Consider the following 27,500-nt stretch of genomic DNA (forward strand, 5'->3'; position numbering starts at 1 on the left):
AAAAAGAAAGTTGCCTTTTAGGTGACCTTTTATACTATGAAACAATGTTGCCGGTTTGATTTTTGTGTCATTGCCAAATTGCAAAATTTATAGAGATTTTTTAAACCGTTTATTTAAAAACACGAGCAATGTAGCTGAGGTTGACAAAAAGGAACCTTTTTAAAAAAAAAAAATTAAACCTCATATCAGGAATGGGAGACACCCAATGTTTGTCGTCACTTTGCCAGTTTAGATTCATCTCCATCTTTTAAATACGACAATAAACAGGTATAGGGATATTGACCTTTAAAAAAATTATTTTTTTTTTCAAACAAAAAAAAATAAAATAAAAATGAGTAAATAATTAAATAAGAAAAAAAATATAAATAAATAAATTTAAATAAATAAATAAATAAATAAATAAATAAATAAGTAAATAAATAAATAAATAAATATATAAGTTAACCCCCCCCCCCCCCCCAAAAAAAAAACACAAAAAAACTTGAGTTTATGACTTAATAACCCTGGTACACTCTTAGATAGGGGAATTTAGATATTAATCATTGCTATCTACGTATTCGCTGCCTGTGATTATGGGTCATCGCGCGGGTCATAAAACTCCTCATTGATGATAATCTCATTGGCATTATATAATAAAATGATGAAAATCTTAGTAGTAATAATGCTAATAATAATAATAATAATAATAATAATAATAATAATAATAATAATAATAATAATAATAATAATAATAATAATAAAGAACAGTAAAAGAATATTATTGCCAAGAAATATGAGTAAGGATGGGAAATTCTCGCCTGTATATTATAAAAAGGAACCTTATTTTTCGCCCACTGGCGTTTTTCTATGGCTTTTATAATATGGTTGCATTTATAATATGCTAACCATGTTGTTAATCTCGATTCTGCACGCATATCTATGATATCATATCAAACAAGGCTGATGCAATGATTTACAAGGCGACAAAAGAAAAGATAAATTATATAATAAATAAATAAATAAGAAAATGGAAAAAAATCCCTCTGTTTCCCGCTTAGCTACAGGTGGAAAAAAATCTAAATCCAGAACAAGGTCACAAAGGTACATTCATTGAAGAAACAGTACAGATAGAATGATAATGACGTATCTCAGCTCTTTGTTATTGTTTTTAGACAGCCATTTTAATGATTGGTTTTACTAATTTATATCAATCAGACTAAAATCGTTCAATGTTACACATAGATTTGTGTGTTGGTACCTTACATCTGGCTGGCGGATGTTTTGAGTATTTTACCTAAATGCATCGCATCAATAGGTGAAAAAGAGTGATAGAGAGCGGATCAATGCCGAACCAAGCGGTCCAAAAGGCTAAAGTTCTCCTCTTTTGAAATTCTATCCAAAGATTCCCAAAACTGAATTTTATCTCCCGGTTATGAGGACATTATCAAATCAATTTCAAAGGAAGGAGTGATAATGGGGAGTCTTCGGATGAGAACAATACTGATTGGAATGATTCATATAGATCATGCAATTTTATTGTTACTGTATTGTTCCTATCCAAAACCCCTCATTATCACTCTTTCGTTAGTAATTTCTCGATCCGGGGCTTCAGGAAGCCCCCACCGCTCTCTACCAATCGGATTTCAGTTATCTTTACCTAGATTTAAACGAAGAGATCTTCATTAGTACGAGTTTATTATTATAAAAAGCGCGACATAGTCTTATCCGAGTGATGTAATTGGAATAATATAGGCTTGACCATTCAGATTAAATTTAGTGTCATTTTAAATTGTTACACCTATATCGAATTCGAAGTGACTATTCTCACCCCCGGGATGCTAGTCTTCATAATAGTATAAAAAGTAGTCCACAATTGTTGTATGTTTAATCCAAAGGTTGTAATGCAGTAATTTGTTAAGTTTCTTGTCACAAGTTGCACAATTAAAAAAAAAAAATCAATCAAATCCAAATCGCAAAAAGCCGGCGACGTTTTTTTCGGTAATCCAATCGGCCGGGGGGGGGGGGGGGGGGGGGGGGGGGGGGGTGAGAATAGAGGCAGCCTATCGAAATACAACAAAAAATACGATTGTATGGGATTTTCTTTCTTTCTTTTTTTTTTTTTAATTTTCAGACCGTGGATATTTATCTGTAACTTGCGGAATTAATTTGTCGGTTGTTCATTATAATATGATTTTATATTAGTATCTAGACCTCTAGATAGTTTTCTTTTTAATTTAACGTTTGTTTTGATTTTGTGTGTGTGTGTGTGTGTGTGTGTGTGTGTGTGTCTGTGTTGTTGTTGTTGTTTTTTAAAATACACTTGTTGACCTCGTACTCGTTCACCTCCACGAGCTCCTCGTGTAAACAGGTTATGCCATGGAAACAAGGAGATAAAGAACTATTATATAAACGTGACTGTACAGATCATAAACAATCTACAGTATGTGTTTACATTGATCATAAACATACCGTTCTGTAGTAAATGTGGAAGCTTGGTTCCATTAGGTAGTTAATCATCATTGAAACATAATATGTCACCCATCTTCTCAAACAGTTTTATGTGGAGCTTGTATCCAAAGAAGATTTTGTAGTAAAATAACAAGAAATATTAAAGTTTTCAATCTGTCACTTTAATAAAAATTGTTTTATTTGTTTTCCTATAAAACAGGAAAACCGCAACCCAAGTTTCATATTTTGAATAGAAATTCAATTTTTGAAGACCCATACCACCCTGATATAGTGCTGTTTTGAGCAAAGGATCATACAATGGTATAGAAATTGGAAAAGCACGTTAGGTAAGGGAATGATTCTTATTCAGATCTTCGTCCAAGTGAGTCATCAATCACATGATCTGTTTCTGTACAACGATTGGATATTTCATTATAAATGTATACAGCCTGTTTTGGTTATGAAAGTTGTAAACATACCCATGTTTCATATTTCGAACAACTGTGAACATTTATTGTATAATGATTCCAGTACATGGAAGAAATAATATGGATCGTCCCCATTAAAATGAGAGCTGGCAAATCGACATGTTTTCGAAGCAGTTCTTCACCAATTAGCTTTACATTTAAAACTGCATGATCTATATGAAACATTCCAATCAGCTGCCTTTGACACAATCGATCACAGATCTATATGAACCATTCCAATCAGCCTAAATGGAAAACCATAGCACCATGATAGATCATTTGATTTTAAATGCTGACAAATGAGGTGAACATTTTATGTATTTTGCACTTATCAGCTGCCTTTGACACGATCGATCATACCATTCTGTTGAATCGACTCGAATTTCTCTCTGCTATTAAGGGATTGGCGTTCAAATGGAGAAGGCTCTTTACTCACATTCTCTTACCATACTCGGCTGTAAAATCCGAAAATAATGTAATATCCGAAATAAAATGCAATATCGACTAAAAGGCGTCATGTCCCGTGCTACATGTTAAATGTTGCTGTTAGCCAGGGAACCCTTGTAAAGCGCTTTGAGCACGTTTAGTGGATATTGCTCAATCTATATAAATTTAATTTATTTTATTTAACTCAACCGATCGCTTTTTGGAGGAATCGTTTTCTGGACAAAATTTATAAAAGTGAGATATTGGAGGACGCGCACGATAAACGTCGTGTTAAGGAAACGATCTTTAAAAAGTGTATATGAAACAGTGCCAGACAAAGCAAGAACGAAAAATACAGGGAAAAAAAACACCCAGAAAAAATCAGTCTTTCTCGACTAATTTGTCACTATGATATTGTTAAGGAAATGCCATGATGTCATCGTGAATTGCTAACATACATTGTTTTCTATCAATATAGCTACTATCACAGAGAAAGCAAAGAATGACCTTTATATTTGTACAATGTCGGCGGCAAAGTAGCCGGGGAACACACAAGAAACGTACTGTTTCTTCTAAAAACAGAAGACATAATTATTATACTGGATTATATAATCATGGTCAATTGTATAAAAATTATGATAAACATCTGAGGTTCAATATATAATGATGATGATGATGATAATGATGATGATGATAATGATGATTATGATAATAATGATAATATAATATAGTAGTAGTAGTAGTAATAGTAGTAGTAGTAATAGTAGTAGTAGTAGTAGTAGTAGTAGTAGTAGTAGTAGTAGTAGTAGTAGTAGTAGTAGTAGTAGTAGTAATGATGATAATAATAACAATTAAGCGCTTCATAAAAGTCCCAAACCCATTTTCGTAATTGATCGCATGGAGAAAAACAGCAAGAAACAATATCGGGTTGGGGCGAGTAAAAACTCATTCTCCACGACGTTAAGGATATAAAATATAAGACATTGACCATTGTTCTTTGCTTTGATTTTGTTATTATGAAAGGACACATTCTACTGGGAGGCCACTAAAAGCGTTCCACTTTGATGTGTTGCTTTTCAGGAATTAATAATAGCAAAATCTGTCACAGATCACATTGTTTTCCGTCTTATTACCATCAAACTATCTACGTAGACGCTGGCATTTTTGTTCTTTTATCAATTTCACACAATCTTTTGTGATCAAATACCGAGGCTGGTCAAGAAAGGCCGGGCTTTTATTTCTTTTAGTTTGGGTGTTATATATATATATATATATATATATATATATATATATATATATATATATATATATATATATATATATTTATATATATTTTTATTTTTTTTATTTTTTTTTTTTTTTGTTGAAGTTTTTTTTTTTTTGTATTTGTTTTGTTTTGTTTGTTTTTTGTTTGGGTGTGTGTGTGTGTGTGTGGGGGGGGGGGGGGGTTTATGTGATCATTTTTGTTTGTTTGTTTTGTTTTGTTGTTTTTTAGCGTTTCTTTGCATTTATGTTTGTTTGTTGTATTTTTTTTTGGGGGGGGGGGGGGGTTCTGTATTTCTTTGCATCTTGTTTTGTTTATATCCGTTTTCTATTTTTGTTTCGTTCTGTTTTAGTTTTCTTTTTTTTCTTTTTTTTTTTTTTCTTTTTTGTTTGTTTTTTTTTTTTTTGGAATTATGATCTATTTTCCTGTTTTGTTTTTTAGAGCTATTGTTTTCCGTTTTTGCTTTATCAATTATACATTGTTATCAGTAAAGTAAAAATCCCATCAGCGTATTTTCACTAAATCAGCACCAACCCCCATAAATCACATCAAACGGGGAAGTTCACTTGTTTGGTTTACACCGACGTGGCCATATTGGCAGGTCTGATAAGGGACGTAGTTGTGGGCTCGTTTTAACATAGTTGTAGTGGATAATAACTTGAGATTGATATGCTTGGGAATTGGTTGATATATTATGTTTTGGCTTGTGTGCGGCTATATGGTCTAGTGGTATGACACTCGCTTTCGGATCGGAAGGTCCTGGGTTCGAGCTCGGCGCATAGTTGAGTCCTTGGAAAAGGCTCTTTACTCACATGTGTAAAATGAGTACCTGGCCGTTGACAGCTTTGTCTCTGTCGGAAAAAAATTGTAATATCGCCTAACATGCGTCATCTCTTGTTCAACAAGTTACGTGTTGCTGTTAGTCAGGGATCCTTTGTGTCGCGCTTTAAGCACGTTTAGTGGATATTGCACTATATAAAAGCTCATGTTTTGGGGGTTTGTGTGTGTGTGTGTGAGACGTGTGTGTGTGTGTGTATGTGTGCGTATGCGTGCGTGTGTGTGTGCATGCTTGTTTGTTTATATGTGCTGTTGTTGTTGTTGTTAAAGAGTGACGGATTGTTCAGAGCTTGATAACAATGGTGCTATGAATCTAGGTATAATACTCACATCTACCTGCCGGAAAATAGGGTTTTTTTTAGCTTTTATATGCGCAATATCCACAAAACGTGCTCAAAGTGCCTTACAATGGGGTCTCTGACCAACAGCAACAAGTAACATGTAGAACAAGACATGACGCCTGTTAGGCGATTTTACAAGTTTTTTCGACAAATACAACGCTGTTAACGACCAGGTACTCATTTTACACCTGAGTACGGTGAGAGAATGTGAGTAAATAGCCTTTTCCAAGTATTGAACTATGCGCCGAGCCATAAGACCACATAGCCGCACAAAGAGCTAAGTAACGTCAAATTTCATTCCATCTAGTATATAAATTGACAATTTTTAATAGAAAAGCCTATCATTTATTTATGAATTTGAGTGGGGTTTTTTTTTCCCTACAGACAACCCGTCAATAGTCAATAGTCAAAGCACGCTTTGCATAACATTGTCAAAAAACCGTGTCACTCCTTCAAGGTAAATTGATTTTCCATGTCAACGAATGATAACAATGTTATAGTATTGATCATGCAAATTTAATTTCAAAATGAAACTTTTAAAAAATAAAACAATATAATTTAAGCAAGAAAATATAACCATGTGAATTCATAGAGAGAAAAACAGACATGCTGGTGAAACAAAATTTAATACAGATTGTTTGCTCAGGCGTTACGAACTACATTGTTCAAACGTATTAATTATAGATAATTATGATAATAAACTTAAAACCTCACTAAGGAGTGATGAAAAAAAATGTTTAAAAGGATTTTGACCAGAAAACTCGTCCTTCAAAATATCGATCGATTAAAATAACCCTATTATTATTATTATTATTATTATTATTATTATTATTATTATTATTATTATTATTATTATTATTAATAATATTAGTATAAATAATATATATTGATATTGACATAAAAAATACTTAGAAATCAGCATTAAATAATCTAGAAATACCTCGAAATAAATTTAATAAGAATGTATCTATCGCATGCAATATAGTGAATATTATATAGATATAAAGATATAGATAGCATCTATTAGCATCAAAACCAAAAGCAAAAGACATAAACGTTCCTTTCTCCCGACAAGCATCAAATTATTCAATATGCATGAATTATCAACCTCTATTGTACTGTTTATTTCACTTTTGTTCTTAGTTGTAGATTTGGTTTACATTCTTATATATCATTTTAGCGTAAAGAGTATGTTACACTCACTAAATGATCTATTTTTACACCATTTTTATCTTCCAAACATCTGCCGTGAAATATTTTAATTTGATGCTAAACCCTACTCTTAAATCAATAATCAAACATATTTTTATTCTATAAAGCCAAATATCGATTGTGATTTTAGTATTTCATTATTGTTTTTTTCAATTCATAGGACCACAGAAATAAAAAAAATATGAAAGTAGAGCCAAAGTTATCGACGTTAGCAACATCGTTATTAATAAAGTCGATACAATTTCCATTAAAGTGATATCTTTGACAGGCAGAAAAATCAATTGGCTAATTCTGTCAACAAGCTATTCCCGGAAGCCGGCATTATTATCCGACATGACTCCGTCCACAAGCTATGAAAGTAATGGACGCCTCTGTAATACAAACAACAATGTGAAATCATATCCGTCCTATGACGACAGTGTATATTATATGATATTATATCATTCTATATTATTATATTACATTCATCACTTGGAAAGCTTACAACAGGTCCAAACCATAATATTCCATAACTTCTTTTATTCTGTTTCTTGACTTATTTTTATATTATTTAGGAAAGAATAATTTTATTGTCACGATTTCCTCTATTACTTTTCTACTAAATTACAATGTTGATTTTTGTTTGGCTTGTGCTAGCTTGTTTTTTTCTGTCTTTGTTTTATAATATTTTTTTCTTTGTCTGTTAATTGAAACCAAGTATTTTTTTTTACTCTCCTCATTACCAGTTTGTCCTTCACTCATATTACCACACATTCTTGTTCAGAACGACATCGATGACAGGGAGAAAAAAATAGGACCTAAGCTGGAGGTGTCTCTTTACCTTCTAATCTGCTGTGCTCTGAAACAAAAACAACACGTTTTCAAAATTTGGGTCGGAAAACTCGTCATTCAAACTTCGATCGATTAAATTTATCCTCTTCAAGAAAGTCCCAGGTTTGAGATAGATTGACAAGATGAGGGGCATTTTTATCGATCCGTATTTAAAGGACGAGTTTTCCTGACCAAATTTTTAAAAACGCATTTTTCAGTAATTCTGTCGGGACAGCCGCTCATTCCCGTGGGCGAGCCTGTTTCATTCTACGAAAACAATTTTTGTCTGGTCACAGAGCAAGGAATCTCATATAATAGTGACAGACTCATCGACATCTATGCTGTTCGAGGACAGACTACATCTTGCATAATTTAGGCTTTAGAGTTTAGAACAACATAGCACTTGCTGCATTGTTTGAAAGTAGTGCTATTGTTTCCATTTACCAACAAAAAGAAGAAAATTGCTCCGTACAAACGAATGGTCTTAGTAAACATTCTTTGACGTATGTATCAGAGTTCGCGTGCACGAAAGTTATATCTATGTCATTTGTGGAAAATATTGTTAAAAAAATAAGTGATCATTTCTTGAATACCCAAACATGTCGAGATATTGAATGAATGAAGTTGATGTCACTCCACTCTTTGGTAGTATTTTAGACCGCCGCAGAGGTGATCCGTTCTCACCAAATCAATTCTCACAGATCAAACACGTTTGAAGCTATACATTGTTCTTTTTTTTGACTAAGAGAGGCCCATGGAGCAGGAGTTTATCATGGTTTCTATAGCGTGAAACGGACAATAGCAACTTGTTTGCTCCCCTTTGGATATGACGCTGGTCTATCGCAACACGGTCGGGTGGACAGGGGGTCATAAAAAAATCTGGGCTTTACCCGGGATCCATCTCGGTTCCTTTGTATGTGAAACGAGTGCTCTACCAACTGAGCTATCTGGATCCCTTTAGAAACAGAGAATCACAAGTAAAGATTTTTGCATTCAGCGCCACCCATCTTGACTTTTATTTTGACTCGCACAATTTTTTTTTAATAGGAACATTCAAAACAACTAGTAATACATTGTCCAAGGAAGCCAATGGTAATTTGAAAAGATGTGGAGGGGGGGGGGGGCACTTTACTTTACATACTCAATGGCTGATGTATTGTTAAATCATTACGCAATACCGGGTGACATGACCGGTTGTCACACTGTCATGTCGACTTCTTTATTTCGATCAATAGCTATTCATTTTTAAAATAGGAGAGAAATTATAATTAAACGAAGAGAGAATATGAGAATGAGAGTGGGAAGAGGGGAAAGGGGCTCATAGAAATGGAAAATAAGAGAAGAGAGCGAATGAGTGTGTGTGTGTGTGTGTGTGTGTGTGAGAGAGAGAGAGAGAGAGAGAGAGAGAGAGAGAGAGAGAGCGAGAGAGAATATTAAGCAATCAAGCATTGCAATCATCGCCAGGGAAGACAAATCAATAGCTAATGAGCAAGTTCTATTCAAGTCGTCGCCGTCTTCTTCTTCTTTTTCATTTTCTTCTTCTTCGGATATAAACATAATGGAATTCACAGTATTGAGAGAGAGAGAGAGAGAGAGAGAGAGAGAGAGAGAGAGAGAGAGAGAGAGAGAGAGAGAGAGAGAGAGAGAGAGGGATTTATTTTCTGTATTGTTTGGAAGCAAACAAAAAATATACGGAATTCCCTGTATTAATTGGAGAGAAGAAAAAAAAAGGTAGTTACTCCCTGTCTTGTGTGTAGAAATAGAATCCGGAATTCCATGAATTGTTTAGAGAGAGGGGAAAAACAGAAACTCTGTCTTGTTTGGATGAATAAAAACAACAACAAAAAACCCAAATCAAACAAAAACAAACAACGAATTCCCTGTGTTATGACCTATATCACTTTGCTTTGACCATTGTAATTTGGTATTGTTATTTTCAGTACAACAATAATGTCAAATTCTTATTGGTCAATTTTTTTTGTGCATCACGTGCATGACACAAACAAAACAACTCTAGTGGTTTATCATGCCTGAAGATATAACATTTGGATAAACAAAGTCGCATTGTGTCGTCATTCATAAAATTGACAATTAGTTGTATAATGAATGTAACACTGTCTCATGAGACTTGTTTATCATGAAAACAAACAGAAATAATTAACAATAAAAAATAAACAAAACCAAAAAAACAAAAAAAAAAAAAAACAACTATAATTAGGCTTGATATACTGTCAACTCTTAATATTTTCGGATGCACGTGAAATGACACGTGAATTCGGGCGTCTTCGTGTAACATGAGATTTAAGAGAATATGACGGCTTACGATTTTTTTTCTTTGTTTGGAGGCATAATTGATAATTATTGGACAAAACAGGGAAAGAAAGACCGGTATGGAGAACTGAGAAGGAGTGGGGGTAAAGAGAGGGGGAGAGAGAGAGAGAGAGCGGGGGGGGGGTGTGAGATAGATAGAAAGAAATAAAGAGAAAGAAAGAGAGAGAGAGAGAGAGAGAGAGAGAGAGAGAGAGAGAGAGAGAGAGAGAGACAGAGAAAGAGAGATAAATATAGTGTGTGTGTGTGTGTGTGTATGTGTGTGTGAGCAAAGTAGAGAGACAGCAATATAAACTATTGTTGCAACTACAAAAACAACAACAACTACTACTACTACTCCGATGACTACTACTTCGACTACTACTACTATTGTTGTTATTTTTATCCTTTACATTCATATTTCACTCATCAAACTCTCTGATTTATTTCTCCAGTTACTTGTCTCACATTCATACACGCTTGGGTCAGCTTTTATGTACAGTTGTTCATTCTTTTCTCTTTTCGTGTCAGTATTCCCCTGTGTAGGAGCAACTGTTAATGGCAAATTTACTCTGAATCTTTCATTTGCGAGAATCAGCAAAATTACAGTAAAATGTCAAAATAAATAAGACCGATTTGGACGTCGGGTTTTGTTTTTTTTTTTCGTCTAGAAGCTCCAGGCTTCGAGATCTGCTATGGGCGGCGCATAATTGAGTCCTTGGAAAAGTCTCTTTACTCACACTCTCTTAGTGTACTCAGGAGTAAAATGAGTACCTGGTCGTTAACAGCATTGTCTTTGTCCGTCAAAAAGAATTGCAACTTCCCCTAACAGGTGTCAGATCTCGTCCTACATGTTAAGTGTTGCTGTTGTCTAAGGACCTCTTGAATAGCGCTTTGAACACAATCCAGGAAAAAATGGATCTAATTGGATTCAGTAGTCTGATGTCACGCCGCCCGGCAACGGCGGCAATCTTGGTTCTGAACAAAGAAAATCATTACTTTTTATTCTTCATGCTGGCTAGAACTTTTCATGGGCCATGTGATCAGATTGATGATACTGAATATTAAACAAGAGATATAATACATAGCATATTTAGATAGATAGAGAGAGAGGGGGGGGGGGGGGAGAATGAGAATTTGAGACTGTGTGTTTGTATGTGTGTGTGTGTGTGTGTGTGTGTGTGTGTGTGTATGAAAGGCGGTGACTCACATACAAACACACAAGGGGAAGGGGGAGAAGAAGAAAAGGAGGAGGAGTGAGTGAGTGTATGTGTTTGAGAGAAAGAAATAGATAGAGAGGGAGAGAAAAAAAAAACACACACACACACACACAGAGAGAGAGAGAGAGAGAGAGAGAGAGAGAGAGAGAGAGAGAGAGAGAGAGAGAGCGAGCTATTTGTTATTACGACCAAAATGCCCCCGGTGAGTTGCCCGACAATAGGGCTGTTTGCGAAAGGATAAACCGCAACTATCTGACGTAATCTGAAAAAAAGACATTTTTATTTTTTTCACTTTCAGAACACTATTACTTCAAATATCGATAGATTACAACGACTCCCAATATGTGTGTGTGTGTGTGTGTGTGTGTGTGTGCGCGCGCGCGCGCGTGTGTCAAAAGGAATCAAACCTATGCGATTAGTTAAAACTAAAGTTACCATCTGGTTTCAAAAGATACCGAATTTAGCGGCACGATTTTCTCTTTGCTATCTGCACAGAAGGTACCGAAGTTCGATTCCTCCATCCATTTCGTGTGATCTTATGCAAAATCACCATGCTCTACATCACTTTATTAATTTATTTTTTCTTTGTTTTTGAATATGGTTTTCTCTTATTTCTTTAGGGTGGGGGGGGGGGAGGGGGGAGGGCTTGTTTTGTTTTATTTGTTTGTTTTTTTTAATGTTTTTTTTTGTTGTTGTTACGGTGTGGTGCATGGGATCATTTCTACTCATTAACATTATATTTTCGTATTGGTATAACACAGAGAATTTCCTTTTCAATTTTTGTCATTGTGCACAATAAGAAAACAATCATGAAATCGAAATTGATATTCTAATTATTTTTTACATTTTTTGTCGCATTTAAGTACTTTTCTCTCACAATGCCAGTCACCACCTTTTGCCCTGTATCCAATTTAACTGAGTCAGTGGCCAAATGACAGTAATGTGTGTTCTACAAGGACATATCGCTGAAACTAGAAGAACGCTTTATCAGAATCCCTCCATACTGATATCAATCAATACTATAGAAACAGTTCGAACTATGTACTCAGCTAACGTAGAGATTCCCCGGAATAGTGAATAGAATGTGCTGGGGTGCAACTAACTTCCTGAATCGGAATTGGATGGGATGCAAGTCTATTGCAAAGTACTTTCCGCCGGATCTAACAGACCCAGCTACCCGATCACTGGTAGGTGGACAAAGGGGGGGGGGGGAGGAGAGCAGAAAAAAATCTCGACTGCACCCGGGGATCGATCTTGGCCTCGTTGATTGTGAAGCGAGTGCTCTACCAACTGAGCTATCAAAAAAAAAAAAGTAAGTAAGGAGTAAAAAGTATTGCTTAATACTCTTCAACAGTCGTAACGTCACTTCCTTCCTAATGACGCATGGTAACTTAGTAACACTGGCTCTAAACTATCGGATAATAGCGGACGCCCGTATGAAATATTTCTCCGGCGAACATAAAGGGTATCCAGAGGGAAAAAAACACATAAATTTGATCATGTTTTGACTTTTACACATTCTGATCACAAGGCATTATGAAAAGTTCTTGCCAGCATGAAAAATAAAAAGGAATGATTTTCTTTGTTTAGAACCTAGATGGCCGCCGTTGCCGGGCGGCGTGACATCAGACTATTGAATCGTATTAGAAGTATGGTTTGGAGGATTGATGCTTGTTTTTTTTTTTTTTTAATTTTTCTTATTATAAATAGCATCTCCTTTTTAAATCTCAGCTCTTGAGAAAGGAATTTCTATTTCGGGTTCGTGTCTGCCCCGAGGGTAAACGGAATCAAAGGTCTCACCTAGTAAGAGTCACAAAGAAAAAGCAAATCTATCTACTTATTATTATTGTTAGTATTATTATTATTATTACTAATATCAACATCAAGATCATCATTATTCTATAACATATTCTCTAACATCATTTCTCGTAATATCCTCAACCTCTTTTTCTTCTTTTTCTTATTCACACACACACACACACACACACACACACACACACACACACACTATCAATCCATTTATCTCTCTAGCTGTAAAAAAATATTCCGGGATGTTTTTTAGAAATATTATTATTTGTTTTTCCTTCTATCGTCATCTAAAAATCCATTAGACGAATTTTTTTGGTCAAACAATTAATTTATCAGTGCAATGAATTTTTCTGCATGTACACATTTGCATCTTTAACAGCACAAAAGCGTCTAACAAAACCTTCCTAAAGAAGCTCTAATCTCCATCCCGTACACCCAGGACACAAATCGATAATATGCCTTCAACTCGGTGTAGGCAAGACTCTACTAAAATCACATTTTCTCAATATTTTTTGCCTGATGGAAACTGCAGTACTAAAAGATTCACGAACATTCGCCTAGCTACAGATGTTTTCCCGAGATGAAGTCAGAGTTGTAACGTTGATATTGATATCGTGATATAAATGCGAAACTAAATCAGTCTCTGATTCTCATGAGTTAAATCGCTATTTTTAAGATTCTTTCTTTGGGGCCTCTAATCTGAAATGTTTGGTGGGAAAAATGAACCAAGTAGTGCGTGATGTAAGGAACCATGGGTTCGAGGGAAATTAGTATTTGTTTTTTTTTTTTTTAATGGTGAAGTTATGCATAATTAATGATTTTTAAAATTAATTATCAAGGAAAATAATGATGATTAAAATGTATATTATATGCACACACACTCACACACACACACAAACACACACACACACACACACACAGTTGTAGTTAGATATTGATATATGCTTGTGTATAATATAATCTCTCTCTCTCTCTCTCTCCCTCTCCCTCTCTCTCTCTCTTTCTCTCGCTTTCATCCTTTGATAAACTTTTTTAACTTTAAACTTTTTTTTATAAATTAGCACCTACCCCAACATTGTTTACATCCGCGTTTCTTTATCGTCTTAATTAAATTAAAACTATAAAAATATCTTTGAACATCCTGGATACATATTTATATTTTTCTTGGTTCATTATTTTGTAGATAATGTATACCGTATTAATCGACGTATACTTATTTGCAGGTCTGCAAACTAATAAATTATGGGCTCATTATTGTAATGAAAATCTCAAAATATGCCGCAAAATATTGTCCACTACAACAATGTTGAACTAGGCCCATACAATGCGTCGGATGTCAGACACGTCAGTTTTAATTTATGTGCACATATAGATAGGAGGTACGCGTTTGGCTAAGAAGCTCACAACATTGCCATCCGGAAGTATAACGGACCAACATACAAAACGATGAGTGACCTTGAACGTTAAGTGAGAATAACTCATAAACGCGGATGGCAAAAAAAAAAAGGTCTGATAACTAAGCGCAGTAATGAGCTTGCTGCAATGGACACTATTTTTATGTTGGTAAATAAGTATACGTCGTTGTTGATACATTAAATAAACCCATCATGGAATGGAGGAGTGAATTTCTATTTTGATGTAAAAGGAAAGAAACGTATTTTTAAACTAAATTCAGTGGCTGCTGTAAAATTAAAGAGAAAAATAACTAAATAATAAATAAATAAACTTTCTTTTCACCCATAACACAATATCGGGTTTGTATACGTAAATTACAAAAATGAATAAATAATGGTTATAAAATATCAAATTCACATTATATAATTTCGTAATGCAATAATAATAATAATAAATTCCATAATAATGCCGATAATGATTTTTCAACCATAATTACGTCAAAACCCTTAAAATATTCAAAGAATTCCGTATTGCTAATCTTCAAAAAGAGTGTTTTTAATTAAACGAGACACTAAACAGGCCCACACCTTGATAAGAATAAGTAATACAAAGGTATTTTATAGAGTTGCGCTTTATATCAAGGCGGCATCTGTTATTTTGTACCGAAAAAAATGTCCAAAAATCCAAACAATTAAGTTAAGTGGAAACGGTTATAAAAGAGCGTAATTAATGTGTTCAATTTTTTTCTTCAATTTTTAGATTTTTATTTTGTTTGTGAATTTATCCTTACCGACTCTTTTCAGGATTATTCCCTCTTGTTTTGTGATGGTGATTTTCCTGTAGTTGGTAAGGAGAGGGTTAATAGATCAAAACTGATGAGTATGACTATGGCACTAAAGAATGTGAACGATGGGGCATGCCCAGTATAGAGTTAAAACCTATGTTTGTATTAAATTAATAATCTGAAGAAAAAAAATATGTAAGGCGTCAAAAAGTAAAAGTATTAACAAAAAATGAGCCGATTTTTTGTTACGTTTAGTCAGACAGAATAGTCTCTGATTATCAACGGTTAATGAAACCCATACGTATCTGTCTTGCTTACAATTTCGTTTTTGATTTACCATTTGCCAGCAAGAAATGGTGACAGAGGATTTAACTTAACGTGAGCATTCTAGAGAGCGAAGAGCTCATATTGCGTGAGATGTTGGCGCTATTATTATAATTATTATCTGTTTGAATGTCGTCATCGGCCAGTTACTCATTTTACACCTGGTAAAATAATAAGTATGTTGTCATTTGCTTTCCTTTTTGTGGTAGTGACAACTGATCGATGATTCAAGCTGGATTTAATCAGTTAATAAGTCCTGCGTTTATAATGGCTTTCATGCTTGATAATAAATATTATTATCATTAGCCAGAGAGAGAGAGAGAGAGAGAGGGGGAGAGAGAGAGAGAGAGAGAGAGAGAGAGAGAGAGAGAGAGAGAGCGAATATGTCAGTCTTTTGATCTTACCAGCTTTGCCGCCATGTTTCCCGTATTTCTTTTCATCCCGTCTACTGCCGTGGTTCCCCATCTCCTTCCGTGACAGAACAATGAATGGTCCTTTCCAGGCAGATCACAATGGGAAACGGTGTCAGGATGCTGGAAGTCCCAAATGAGTTTAGGTGACCTTATGGTGGCCCGGCGACCCGGCCTGTGTGAGGAAGGGAATAACCAGTGTTGTAATTACGTTTTGATGCATTCACGACAAACAATACGATATAATGGAGACGAAGCTCAAGGACGGCCGACAATATGATTCAAGATTTAAAAGTTTATTTTTAGGCAATTGCCAATATAACTCGGACAAGAAAATAATATTTTTATCAACAAATCAAGCAAGTAAAATCAATCAGCAAGGCAAATAATGATAGTAATAATAATAATCATCATCATAATAATAATACTAATAATGATAATTATAATTTTAAAAATTACTACTACTACCACCACCCCTACTATCACTACCACGACTGCTACCACCACTACTACTACCATCACGACTTTTATCATAATAATAAAAACAACAATAATAACAATAAGAATAATATTATTGTTGCTATCACCACCATTACCGACACTACCATCATCACCATCACTACCACCATCATAATAAAAATAGTAACAGCGAGAGTGAACATCAACAGACAAAAATAATCAAGCCACGTTCCTCTATTCACACCTTTCACCTACACACAAATCCACCCATCCACACAAATACACACACGCGTGCGCGCACACACACACTGATCTACGAAAACACCGTCATCTTTCGTATATCATTAATTAAAAGTATTTCCAGGAATGTTGTGTAAATATTTAATTGAAAAGCCCAATATGTACACTTTTAATTAATGATATACGAAAGATGACGGTGTAGATTTCCTTACGCCCAGATTTTAAGGATTTTAAGAAAACTAAATGCATTTGTTCAATTTTTACCGCTTCACAATAGCCCCATATTTCACAGGAATAATGAAGTATTGGTGATATTAATTAATCTTGTTAAGATTAAGTTGTTACTTGTATTAGTATTGGGGTGGGGGGGGGGAGAGGGGAGGAGGGGGCTATCGAAATGATAACTAGAACAGATTATGGAAAATATAAAAGATGTTCTTTTGCCACTTTTAACCAGGTCCTTATTGCTATTTTCGACAGAAATGTGTACTTTTTAGGAGGGGGGGGGGGGGGGGGGTAGGAGACGGTCGGTAACTCTCTTACTATATCTACCTCTCTAAATAAAGTTCCCTTTCTTCATCCCATAGGGGAAATTTGTCTCTTGGGTGTACTAGACTCGACCGCACAAATTTTCAATGCTGGGCCCGTAACTCTAGCGCTCGCTCAACGGGCCCTATACTGACTCAGGACACTTCTCGCGCACCCCGTGTATTATCGACAAAAAACTGAGCAATTCGCGGCTTTCCCTTCTGACAACAGAAAGAATCAACCTGGTAGCATATCCATTTTCCATCCAGCGAAGAGCACGTGTCGCCCAAGACGACAGCTGGGTCGCAGACGCTAGTGACCGTGGGTATACCAGAGGCCACCGCGCGCTTCGGCTCGCCTTGCTTTGATTTCAATTTCTTGCTCCGACGACCGCCTTTCCTTGCAAACCCAAACCGCTCGAGGCTCATACTACAACAACCCTGTGCTCAGCCGCTCGTCGCGGGCCGTAATAGACTCGAAGGCACACATTTTCACACCAGGTCTTTTCACCGCTGGAACGGACGGTGCCAATCGCCCGGACTCTCCAGCGTTTACACAACAACAAACCCTCTACTGAGGAGATAACCCCGGCCTGACTCCGGACTCGTTAGACAATTCTCGTCCAGGCACTAGTGGCCGTGGGTGTACCAGAGGCCACCGCGCGCCTTTCGGCTCGCCTTGCTTTAATTTCAGTTTTTTTTTTGCTCCACCGACCGCTTTCCTATTATAATTCGCAAACCCAGTAGCTCGAAACGCCAACGCCGACAGCGTGGATGCGGAGAAATCCCTGCATTCAGCCGCTCCCCGCCTGTGGTACTCGAGTCGACCTTTCAATTTTTCACCCCTGGCCTTCTCACTGCTGGATCTGACTGTGCCAATTGCCCGACCACTCCAGCGTTCAGACAACAACAGGCCCTCTAATGAGAAGACAACCCCGGCCTGACTCCGGACTCGAGAGACAATTCTCGTCTAGACGCTAGTAGCCGTGGGTATACCAGAGGCCACCGCGCGCCTTTCGGCACGCCTGGCTTTGATTTCAATTTTTTGCTCAGACGACAGCTGGAACGGACTGAGCCAACCGCCCGTACACTCCAGCGCTCACAACAACAGGCCCTCTGCTAGACAATTCTAATTCTCGTCCAGACGCCAGTGGTCGTGGGTATACCAGAGGCCACCGCGCGCCTTTTTATTCGCCTTGCTTCGATTTCATTTTTTTCATCCGACCATCGCCTTCCCTACTATACGTCTCATACCCCTGGTTAGGTAGCCCTTTTCCTCTTATGGACTACTAAATCTTTTTCAAACTATGTGTTGATCTCTGTCATGGATACCAAACCTGACCCCTAATTCCAAAATCTCGTCGCCTGCCGTTATAAACTCGACCGCACAAATTTTCACCCCTGGCCTTTTTGCGCTGGAACGGACTGTGCCAACCGCCCGGACACCCCAGCGTTCATATAACAACAGGCCCTGAAGAGCTAACCTCGGCCTGTCTCCGGACTCGCATAGACAAATCTCGTCCAGACGCTTGTGGCCGTGGGTATACTAGAGGCCACCGCGCGCCTTTCGGTTCGCCTCGGTTCGATTTCAATTTTTTGCTCCGACGACCTCTTTCCTATTATAATTCGCAAACCCAGTCGCTCGAAACGCCAACAGCGGGGATGCGGAGAATTCCCTGCATTCAACCGTTCCCCGCCTGTGGTACTCGACTCGACCGCTCAATTTTTCACCCCTGTCCTTCTCGCTGCTGGATTTGACTGTGCTGACCACCCGGACACTCCAGTGTTCACACAACAACATGTATCTCTACTGAAGGGCTAACCCCGGCCTGACTCAGGACTCGCTTGACACATCTCGTCCAGGCGCTAGTGGCCTTGGGTATACCAGAGACCACGGCGCACCTTTCGGCCCGCCTTGCTTTGATTTCAATTTCTTGCTCCGACGACCGCCTTTCCTTCCAAACCCAAACCGCTCGAGGCTCCTACGACAACAACTGAGACGCAGATAATTCCCTGTGCTCAGCCGATCGTCGCCTGTCGTAATAGACTCGAGGGCACAAATTGTCACACCTGGCCTTTTCGCCCCTTGAACGGACTGTCCCGACTGCCCGAACACTCTAGCGCTCACACAACAACAGGCCCTCTACTGAGGAGCTAACTCCGGCCTGACTCCGGACTCGCTAGACAATTCTTGTCCAGACGCTAGTGGTCGTGGGTATACCAGAGGCCACCGCGCGCCTTTCGGCTCGCCTTGTTTTGATTTAAATTTTTTGCTCCGACGACAGCTTTTCCTCCTATACGTCGCAAACCCAACCGCTCGAGGCGAGAACCACAACAGCTGAAACACTGCGACTCAACCGCTCGCCGCCTGTGGTACTCGTCACTGAAAAGGACTGTGCCAACCGCCCGGAAACTCCAGCGCTCACACAACAACAGGCCCTCTACTGAAGATAACCCCGGCCTGACTCCGGACTCGCTAGACACATCTCGTCCAGGCGCTGGTGACCGTGGGTATACCAGAGGCCACCTTGCGCCTTTTGGGTCGCCTTGCTTCGATTTCAATTTTTTGATCCAACCATCGCCTTCCCTACCATACGTCTCATACCCCTGGTTAGGTAGCCCTTTTCCTCTTATTGACTACTAAATTTATTTATTTTCTTCAAATTATGTGTTGATCTCTGTTACGGATACCAAACCTGACCCCTAATTCCAAAATCTCGTCGCCTGCCTTTTTGCGCTGGAACGGACAGTGCCAAAAGGCCCTCTACTTAAGAGCTAACCCTGGCCTGTCTCCGGACTCGCTAGACAAATCTTGTCCAGACGCTAGTTGCCGTGGTTTACCAAAGGCCACCGCGCGCCTTTCGGCTCACCTTGATTTCAATTTTTGATCTGATGACCGCTTTCCTATTATACTTCGCAAACCCAGTCGCTCGAAACGCCAACGCGGACAGCGGGGATGCGGAGAATTCCCTGCGTTCAGCCGCTCCCCGCCTGTGGTACTCGACTCGAGCGCTCAATTTTTCACCCCTGGCCTTCTCGCTGCTGGATCTGACAGTGCTGACCACACGGACACTCCAGCGCTCATACAATAACAGGCCCTCTACTGAGGAGCTAACCCAGGCTTGATTCCGTACTCACTAGACGCCACTCGTCCAGGCGCTGGTGACCGTGGGTATACCAGAGGCCACCGCCCGCCTTTTGGCTCGCCTTGCTTTGATTTCAATTTCTTGTCCCGACGACCGTCTTTCCTACTACACGTTGCAAAACAAACCGTTCGAGGGACCGACGACAACAACTGAGACACAGATAATTTCCTGTGCTCAGCCGCTCGTCGCCTGCCGTAATAATCTCGAAGGCACAAATTTCCACACCTGGCCTTTTCGCCGCTTGAACGGACAGTGTCAACCAGGCACACCAGCGTTTACACAACAACAGACCCACTACTGAGGAGATAACCCCGGCCTGACTCCGGACTCGTTAGACAATTCTCGTCCAGGCACTAGTGGCCGTGGGTGTACCAGAGGCCACGCGCGCCTTTCGGCTCGCCTTGCTTTGATTTCAATTTCTTGTCCCGACCGCCTTTCATACTACACGTTGGAGAAAAAACCGTTCAGGGGCTGACGACAACAACTGAAACACAGCGATTCAACCGCTCACCGCCTGTGGTACTCGACTCGACCGCACACATTTTCACCCTGGCCTTCTCGCCGCTGGAACGGACTGTGCCAACCGCCCGGAGACTCCAACGCTCAAACAACAACAGGCCCTCTACTGAGGAGCTAACCCCGGCCTGACTCCGGACTTGCTAGACACATCTCGTCCAGGCGCTGGTGACCGTGGGTATACCAGAGGCCACCTCGCGCCTTTTGGTTCGCCTTGCTTCCTCTTATGGACTACTAAATTTTTTTTTTGCTTCAAATTATGTGTTGATCTCTGTCACGGATACCAAACCTGACCCCTAATTCCAAAATCTCGTCGCCTGCCGTAATAGACTCGACCGCACAAATTGTTACCCCTGGCCTTTTCGCCGCTTGAACGGACAGTGTCAACCGCCCGGGCACACCAGCGTTTACACAACAACAGACCCACTACTGAGGAGATAACGCCGGCCTGACTCCGGACTCGCTAGACAAATCTTGTCCAGACGCTGGTGACCGTGGGTGTACCAGAGGCCACCGCCCGCCTTTCGGCTCGCCTTGCTTTGATTTCAATTTCTTGCTTCGACGACCGCCTTTCCTTGCAAACCCAAACGGCTCGAGGCTCCTACGATAACTGAGACATAGATATTTCCCTGTGCTCAGCCGATCGTCGCCTGCCGTAATAGACTAGAAGGCAAAAATTGTCACACCTGGCCTATTCGCCGTTTAAACGGACAGTGTCAACTGCCCGGACACTCAGCGTGTACCAAACAACAGGGGCTCTACTGAAGAGCTAACCTCGGCCTGACTCCGGACTTGCTAGACACATCTCGTCCAGGCGCTGGTGACCGTGGGTATACCAGATGCCCCCTCGCGCATTTTGGTTCGCCTTGCTTCGATTTCAATTTTTTGATCCGACCATCGCCTTCCCTACTATACGTCTAATACCCCTGGTTAGGTAGCCCTTTTCCTCTTATGGACTACTAAATGTATTTTTGTTTTTTTTTTTTGCTTCAAATTATGTGTTGATCTCTGTCACGGATACCAAACCTGGCCCCTAATTCCAAAATCTCGTCGCCTGCCGTAATAGACTCGACCGCACAAATTGTCACCCCTGACTCCGGACACGCTAGACAATTCTCGTCCAGACGCTAGTGGCCGTAGGTATACCAGAGGCCACCGCGCGCTTTCGGCTCGCCTTGCTTTGATTTCAATTTCTTGCTCCGACGACCGCCTTTCCTTGCAAACCCAAACCGCAGAGGCTCCTACCACAACAACTGAGACATAGATATTTCCCTGTGCTCAGCCACTCGTCGCCTGCTGTAATAGACTCGAAGGGACAAATTGTCACACCTGGCCTTTTCGCCGCTTGAACGGACAGTGTCAACCGCCCGGACACTCCAGCGTTTACACAACAACAGGCTCTCAACTGAGGAGCAAACCCCGGCCTGGCTCAGGACTCGCTAGACACATCTCGTCCAGGCGCTAGTGGTCGTGGGTATACCAGAGGCCACCGCGCGCCTTTTGGCTCGCCTTGCTTCGATTTCAATTTCTTGCTTCGACGACCGCCTTTCCTTGCAAACCCAAACCGCTCGAGTCTCCTACGACAACAACTGAGACACAGATAATTCCCTGTGCTCAGCCGATCGTCGCCTGCCGTAATAGACTCGAAGGCACACATTTTCACACCTGGCGTATTCGCCGCTCGAACGGACAGTGCCGATCGCCCGGCCACTCCAGCGTTCAGACAACAACAGGCCCTCTACTGAGAAGACAACCCCGGCCTGACTTCGGACTCGCTAGACAATTCTCGTCCAGACGCTAGTGCTTGCGGGTATACCAGAGGCCACCGCGCGCCTTTCGGCTCGCCTTGTTTTGATTTCATTTTTTGCTCTGACGACAGCTGGAAGGGACTGAGCCAACCGCCCGGCCACTCCAGCGCTCACACAACAACAGGTTGTTGACACCGGACTTGCTAGACAATTCTCGTCCAGACGCTAGTGACCGTGGGTATACCAGAGGCCACTGGGCGCCTTTTTGTTCGACTTGCTTCGATTTCATTTTTTTCATCCGACCATCGCCTTCGCTACTATACGTCTCATACCCCTGGTTAGGTAGCCCTTTTCCTCTTATGGACTACTAAATCAATTTTTGTTTTTTTTTTGGCTTCAAATTATGTGTTGATCTCTGTCACGGATACCAAACCTGGCCCTTAATTCCAAAATCTCGTCGCCTGCCGTAATAGACTCGACCGCACAAATTGTCACCCCTGGCCTTTTTGCGCTGGAACGGACTGTGCCAACCGCCCGGACACCCCAGAGTTCACATATCAACAGGCCCTCTACTGAAGAGCTAACCCCGGCCTGTCTCCGGACTCGCTAGACACATCTCGTCCAGACGCATGTGGCCGTGGGTATACCAGAGGCCACCGCGCGCCTTTCGGCTCGCCTTGTTTTGATTTCATTTTTTGCTCTGACGACAGCTGGAACGGACTGAGCCAACCGCCCGGCCACTCCAGCGCTCACACAACAACAGGGCCTCCACTGATGAGCTAACCCCGGCCTGACACCGGACTTGCTAGACAATTCTCGTCCAGACGCTAGTGGTCGTGGGTATACCAGAGGCCACTGGGCGCCTTTTTGTTCGCCTTGCTTCGATTTCATTTTTTTCATCCGACCATCGCCTTCCATACTATACGTCTCATACCCCTGGTTAGGTAGCCCTTTTCCTCTTATGGACTACTAAATCTATTTTTTTTTATACCAAACCTGGCCCCTAATTCCAAAATCTCGTCGCCTGCCGTAATAGACTCGACCGCACAAATTGTCACCCCTGACTCCGGACACGCTAGACAATTCTCGTCCAGACGCTAGTGGCCGTAGGTATACCAGAGGCCACCGCGCGCTTTCGGCTCGCGTTGCTTTGATTTCAATTTCTTGCTCTGACGACCGCCTTTCCTTGCAAACCCAAACCGCAGAGGCTCCTACCACAACAACTGAGACAGATATTTCCCTGTGCTCAGCCACTCGTCGCCTGCCGTAATAGACTCGAAGGCACAAATTGTCACACCTGGCCTTTTCGCCGCATGAATTGACAGTGTCAACCGCCCGGACACTCCAGCGTTTACACAACAACAGGCTCTCTACTGAGGAGCAAACCCCGGCCTGGGTCAGGACTCGCTAGACACATCTCGTCCAGGCGCCAGTGGTCGTGGATATACCAGAGGCCACCGCGCGCCTTTTGGCTCGCCTTGCTTCGATTTCAATTTCTTGCTTCGACGATCGCCTTTCCTTGCAAACCCAAACCGCTCGAGTCTCCTACGACAACAACTGAGACACAGATAACTCCCTGTGCTCAGCCGATCGTCGCCTGCCGTAATAGACTCGAAGGCACAAATTTTCACACCTGGCGTTTTCGCCGCTGGAACGGACAGTGCCGATCGCCCGGCCACTACAGCGTTCAGACAACAACAGGCCCTCTACTGAGAAGACAACCCCGGCCTGACTCCGGACTTGCTAGACAATTCTCGTCCAGACGCTAGTGCTTGCGGGTATACCAGAGGCCACCGCGCGCCTTTCGGCTCGCCTTGTTTTGATTTCATTTTTTGCTCTGACGACAGCTGGAACGGACTGAGCCAACCGCCCGGCCACTCCAGCGCTCACACAACAACAGGGCCTCCACTGATGAGCTAACCCCGGCCTGACACCTGACTTGCTAGACAATTCTCGTCCAGACGCTAGTGGTCGTGGGTATACCAGAGGCCCCCGCGCGCCTTTCGGCTCGCCTTGCTTCGATGTTAATTTCTTTGCTCCGACAACCGCGTTTCCTACTATACGTCGCAAACCCAAACATTCGAAACGCCAACGACAACAGCGGCGACGAGGAGAATTCCCTGCGGTCTTCCGCTCGCCGCTCACTTTTTCACCCCTGACCTTCTTGCTGCTGGAACGGATTGGCCTAACGGCCCGGACACTCCAGCGTTCGTACAATAACAGGCCCTCTACTGAGAAGCTAACCCCAGCCTGATTCCGGACTCACTAGACATATCTCGTCCAGGCGCTGGTGACCGTCGGTATACCAGAGGCCACCGAGCGCCTTTCGGCTCGCCTTGCTGTGATTTCAATTTCTTGCTCCGACGACCGCCTATCAAAGCTACTGGCCGTTCATTGCGTTGATATCCTCCTTTTACAGGAGACCCACCTTTATTCAGGCGTGCAATCTTCCCGATTCCAGATCCCAGGCTATACGGTGGTCCAACGCGAGGACACTTCGAGGCTCAAAGGAGGGGTTAGCGTTTACGCTAAAGAGCCATCGAAGGTAAGGGTCATTGAGAGCGTAACGGACAGCAATGGGGTGAACCGAATTTCCGTGGAAGTAGGTGGACTGTGTTTGCATAATATTTACAAACCACCTAGAGCGACTTGGACTACACCACCGGTACCGGTGGTCAGCCATCCTTCCATCTGTCTGGGAGACTTTAATAGCCACCATCACGAATGGGGCTACCGAGACTGCAACGAGGCAGGAAGACAACTCCGCTCATGGATGGACTGTAATGATCTACACCTAGTGTACGATCCTACAGCCAAGGGTACCTTCCGGGGTACCCGCCATAAGAAGGAGTATACTCCAGACCTCACCCTCGTAACGAAAGGCGCGAACGGTGAACCGTTGCAGGTGAAGCGGACAGTCCTCGGGGACTTTCCGCATAGCCAGCACAGGCCGGTTCTTGTCACAGCTGGGGTGACAATACCGAGGGTGCAGTCTCTCCCACTTTGCAGATGGAATTTCAGGAAGGCTGACTGGGAGGAATTCAGTTCCTATATCGAGCAGGTCTGCCCTGCCATTCCTCCCAAGTCCAAGAATATAACCAGATTTAGTAGGCTACTGGTTAAGAGCGCTCAACGCTCTATTCCACGGGGCAAACGGAAATTCTACACCCCTTGCTGGACAGCAGAGTCGGAAGAGCTGTACCGAGAGTACCAGCAGACCCAGTCCCAGGACACAGCCGATAGACTACTCCAGTCTCTGGCAGAGGGAAGGAAGCAACGGTGGCAGGAGACCGTGGAAAGTCTCGACTTTACACACTCCAGCCGCCACGCTTGGCGTTTGATAAAGAAATTGGACCCAGATCGGAATTTCGCGAAGGCTGCACCGGAATGCGAGGCAGACACAATTGCCAAGAATATTAAGAACCGTAGCAAGCGGGTCCCTAATCAGGCTTTTGAGCGCGGTGTCCGCAAGGCGTACCGTACGATCTTGGACTCGCTACCTGCGGAGGAGTCGGACTGGACGGCCCCGTTCAGTCCCCGAGAAGTGGGTGCAGCCATTAGCGAAGTGAAGAACGGCAAAGCAGCTGGGATAGATGGTGTATATCCCGATATGGTGACGCATCTGGGCCCCAGGGCACGGGCCTGGCTAGCAGAGGCAATGTCTGACATCCTTGCAAACGGAAAGCTTCCACAAGTGTGGAAGCATGCGAAGATAGTTGCCATCCTGAAGCCAGGGAAGCCGGCGAAGGAGGCAGACAGTTACAGACCCATATCGCTGCTGAGCTGTCTTTACAAACTGTTGGAGCGTGTTCTATTAAACCGATGGGGGCCGGTCCTAGACGCTGCCCTGCCACCTGAGCAGGCAGGCTTCAGGGAAGGGAGGTGCACCACGGAGCAGGTCATTGCCCTTACAGAGCATATTGAGCACGGGTTCGAGAGAAAACAGCAAACAGGTGCTGTGTTTATAGACCTATCAGCGGCGTACGATACGGTCTGGTGCGATGGGTTAATGCTCAAACTTGCAAAAATCATAAGGTGCAAAAAGACCTTGAAGTTGTTCTCTTCGATCTTAGGGGAAAGGCAATTCCACGTCGCGCTGGGAGACGCCACGAGCAAAGTTAGGAAATTGAAGAATGGGGTCCCTCAGGGGTCGGTACTTGCGCCAATGTTGTTTAACGTTTACATTAGCGATATGCCGAACACTTCCTCCCTGAGGCTGGGATACGCAGACGACTGGGCACTCGTTACTCAGAGTAAAGTGTGGACCCGTCTCGAGAGCGTACTCAGCGAGGACGTCACCAGACTCAAATCCTACTTTGACAAGTGGTACCTGAAGATGAACACTTCAAAAACCGTGGCCACTGCATTTCACTTATGCAGTGGTTGGCACACCCGTAAACTGAATGTCCTAGTCGGGGACCAGCCACTCCCATATGAGCCGCGTCCAAAATACCTAGGGGTGACGCTGGATCGCAGCCTTACCTATCGGGTTCATCTCGAAGGGGTTGCCCGGAAGATAGAGAAGCGGAATAGTCTTCTGAGGAAGCTGGCGGGATCGACTTGGGGCGCTAGCCAAGCGCTCCTGAGAACATCCGCCCTGGCACTATGCTATTCCACCGCGGAGTATTGCGCTCCAGTGTGGGGTAGAAGCAGAAACGTTGAGAAGGTGGATGTAAAACTTCGCAAGTCGATGCACATAGTGTCGGGAACGCTAGCAACAACCCCTAGAGAATGGGGCCCGGTGATGGCAGCGATCCAGCCCCCCGATGTCCGGAGGGAGACCATTACGGGAAACTGGCTGAGTAAGATCAAAGAGAGAGGGAATGGGGAT

At 41.8% G+C, this 27,500-nt stretch overlaps 1 protein-coding gene across 3 annotated transcripts in view; it reads right to left on the reverse strand.

Annotated features, from left to right (window-relative positions):
• The window catches only part of LOC144959223 (uncharacterized), a 102,838-nt gene that overhangs the window by 66,180 nt on the left and 9,158 nt on the right, over positions 1-27,500 (reverse strand). For all 3 annotated transcript variants that reach the window (XR_013642587.1, XR_013642588.1, XM_078891768.1), the window contains exon 2: positions 16,028-16,208. Coding sequence is in view for 1 of the 3 variants with exons in the window: in XM_078891768.1 (XP_078747894.1) it covers positions 16,028-16,088 (61 nt within the window). In the remaining 2 variants the exon portion in view is untranslated. The remainder of the gene's footprint in view (positions 1-16,027; positions 16,209-27,500) is intronic.

This window comes from Berghia stephanieae, chromosome 1, assembly GCF_034508935.2.
Source record: "Berghia stephanieae isolate SIO BIC M18660-M18661 chromosome 1, UCSD_Bste_1.3, whole genome shotgun sequence".
Lineage (NCBI taxonomy): Eukaryota > Metazoa > Mollusca > Gastropoda > Nudibranchia > Aeolidiidae > Berghia > Berghia stephanieae.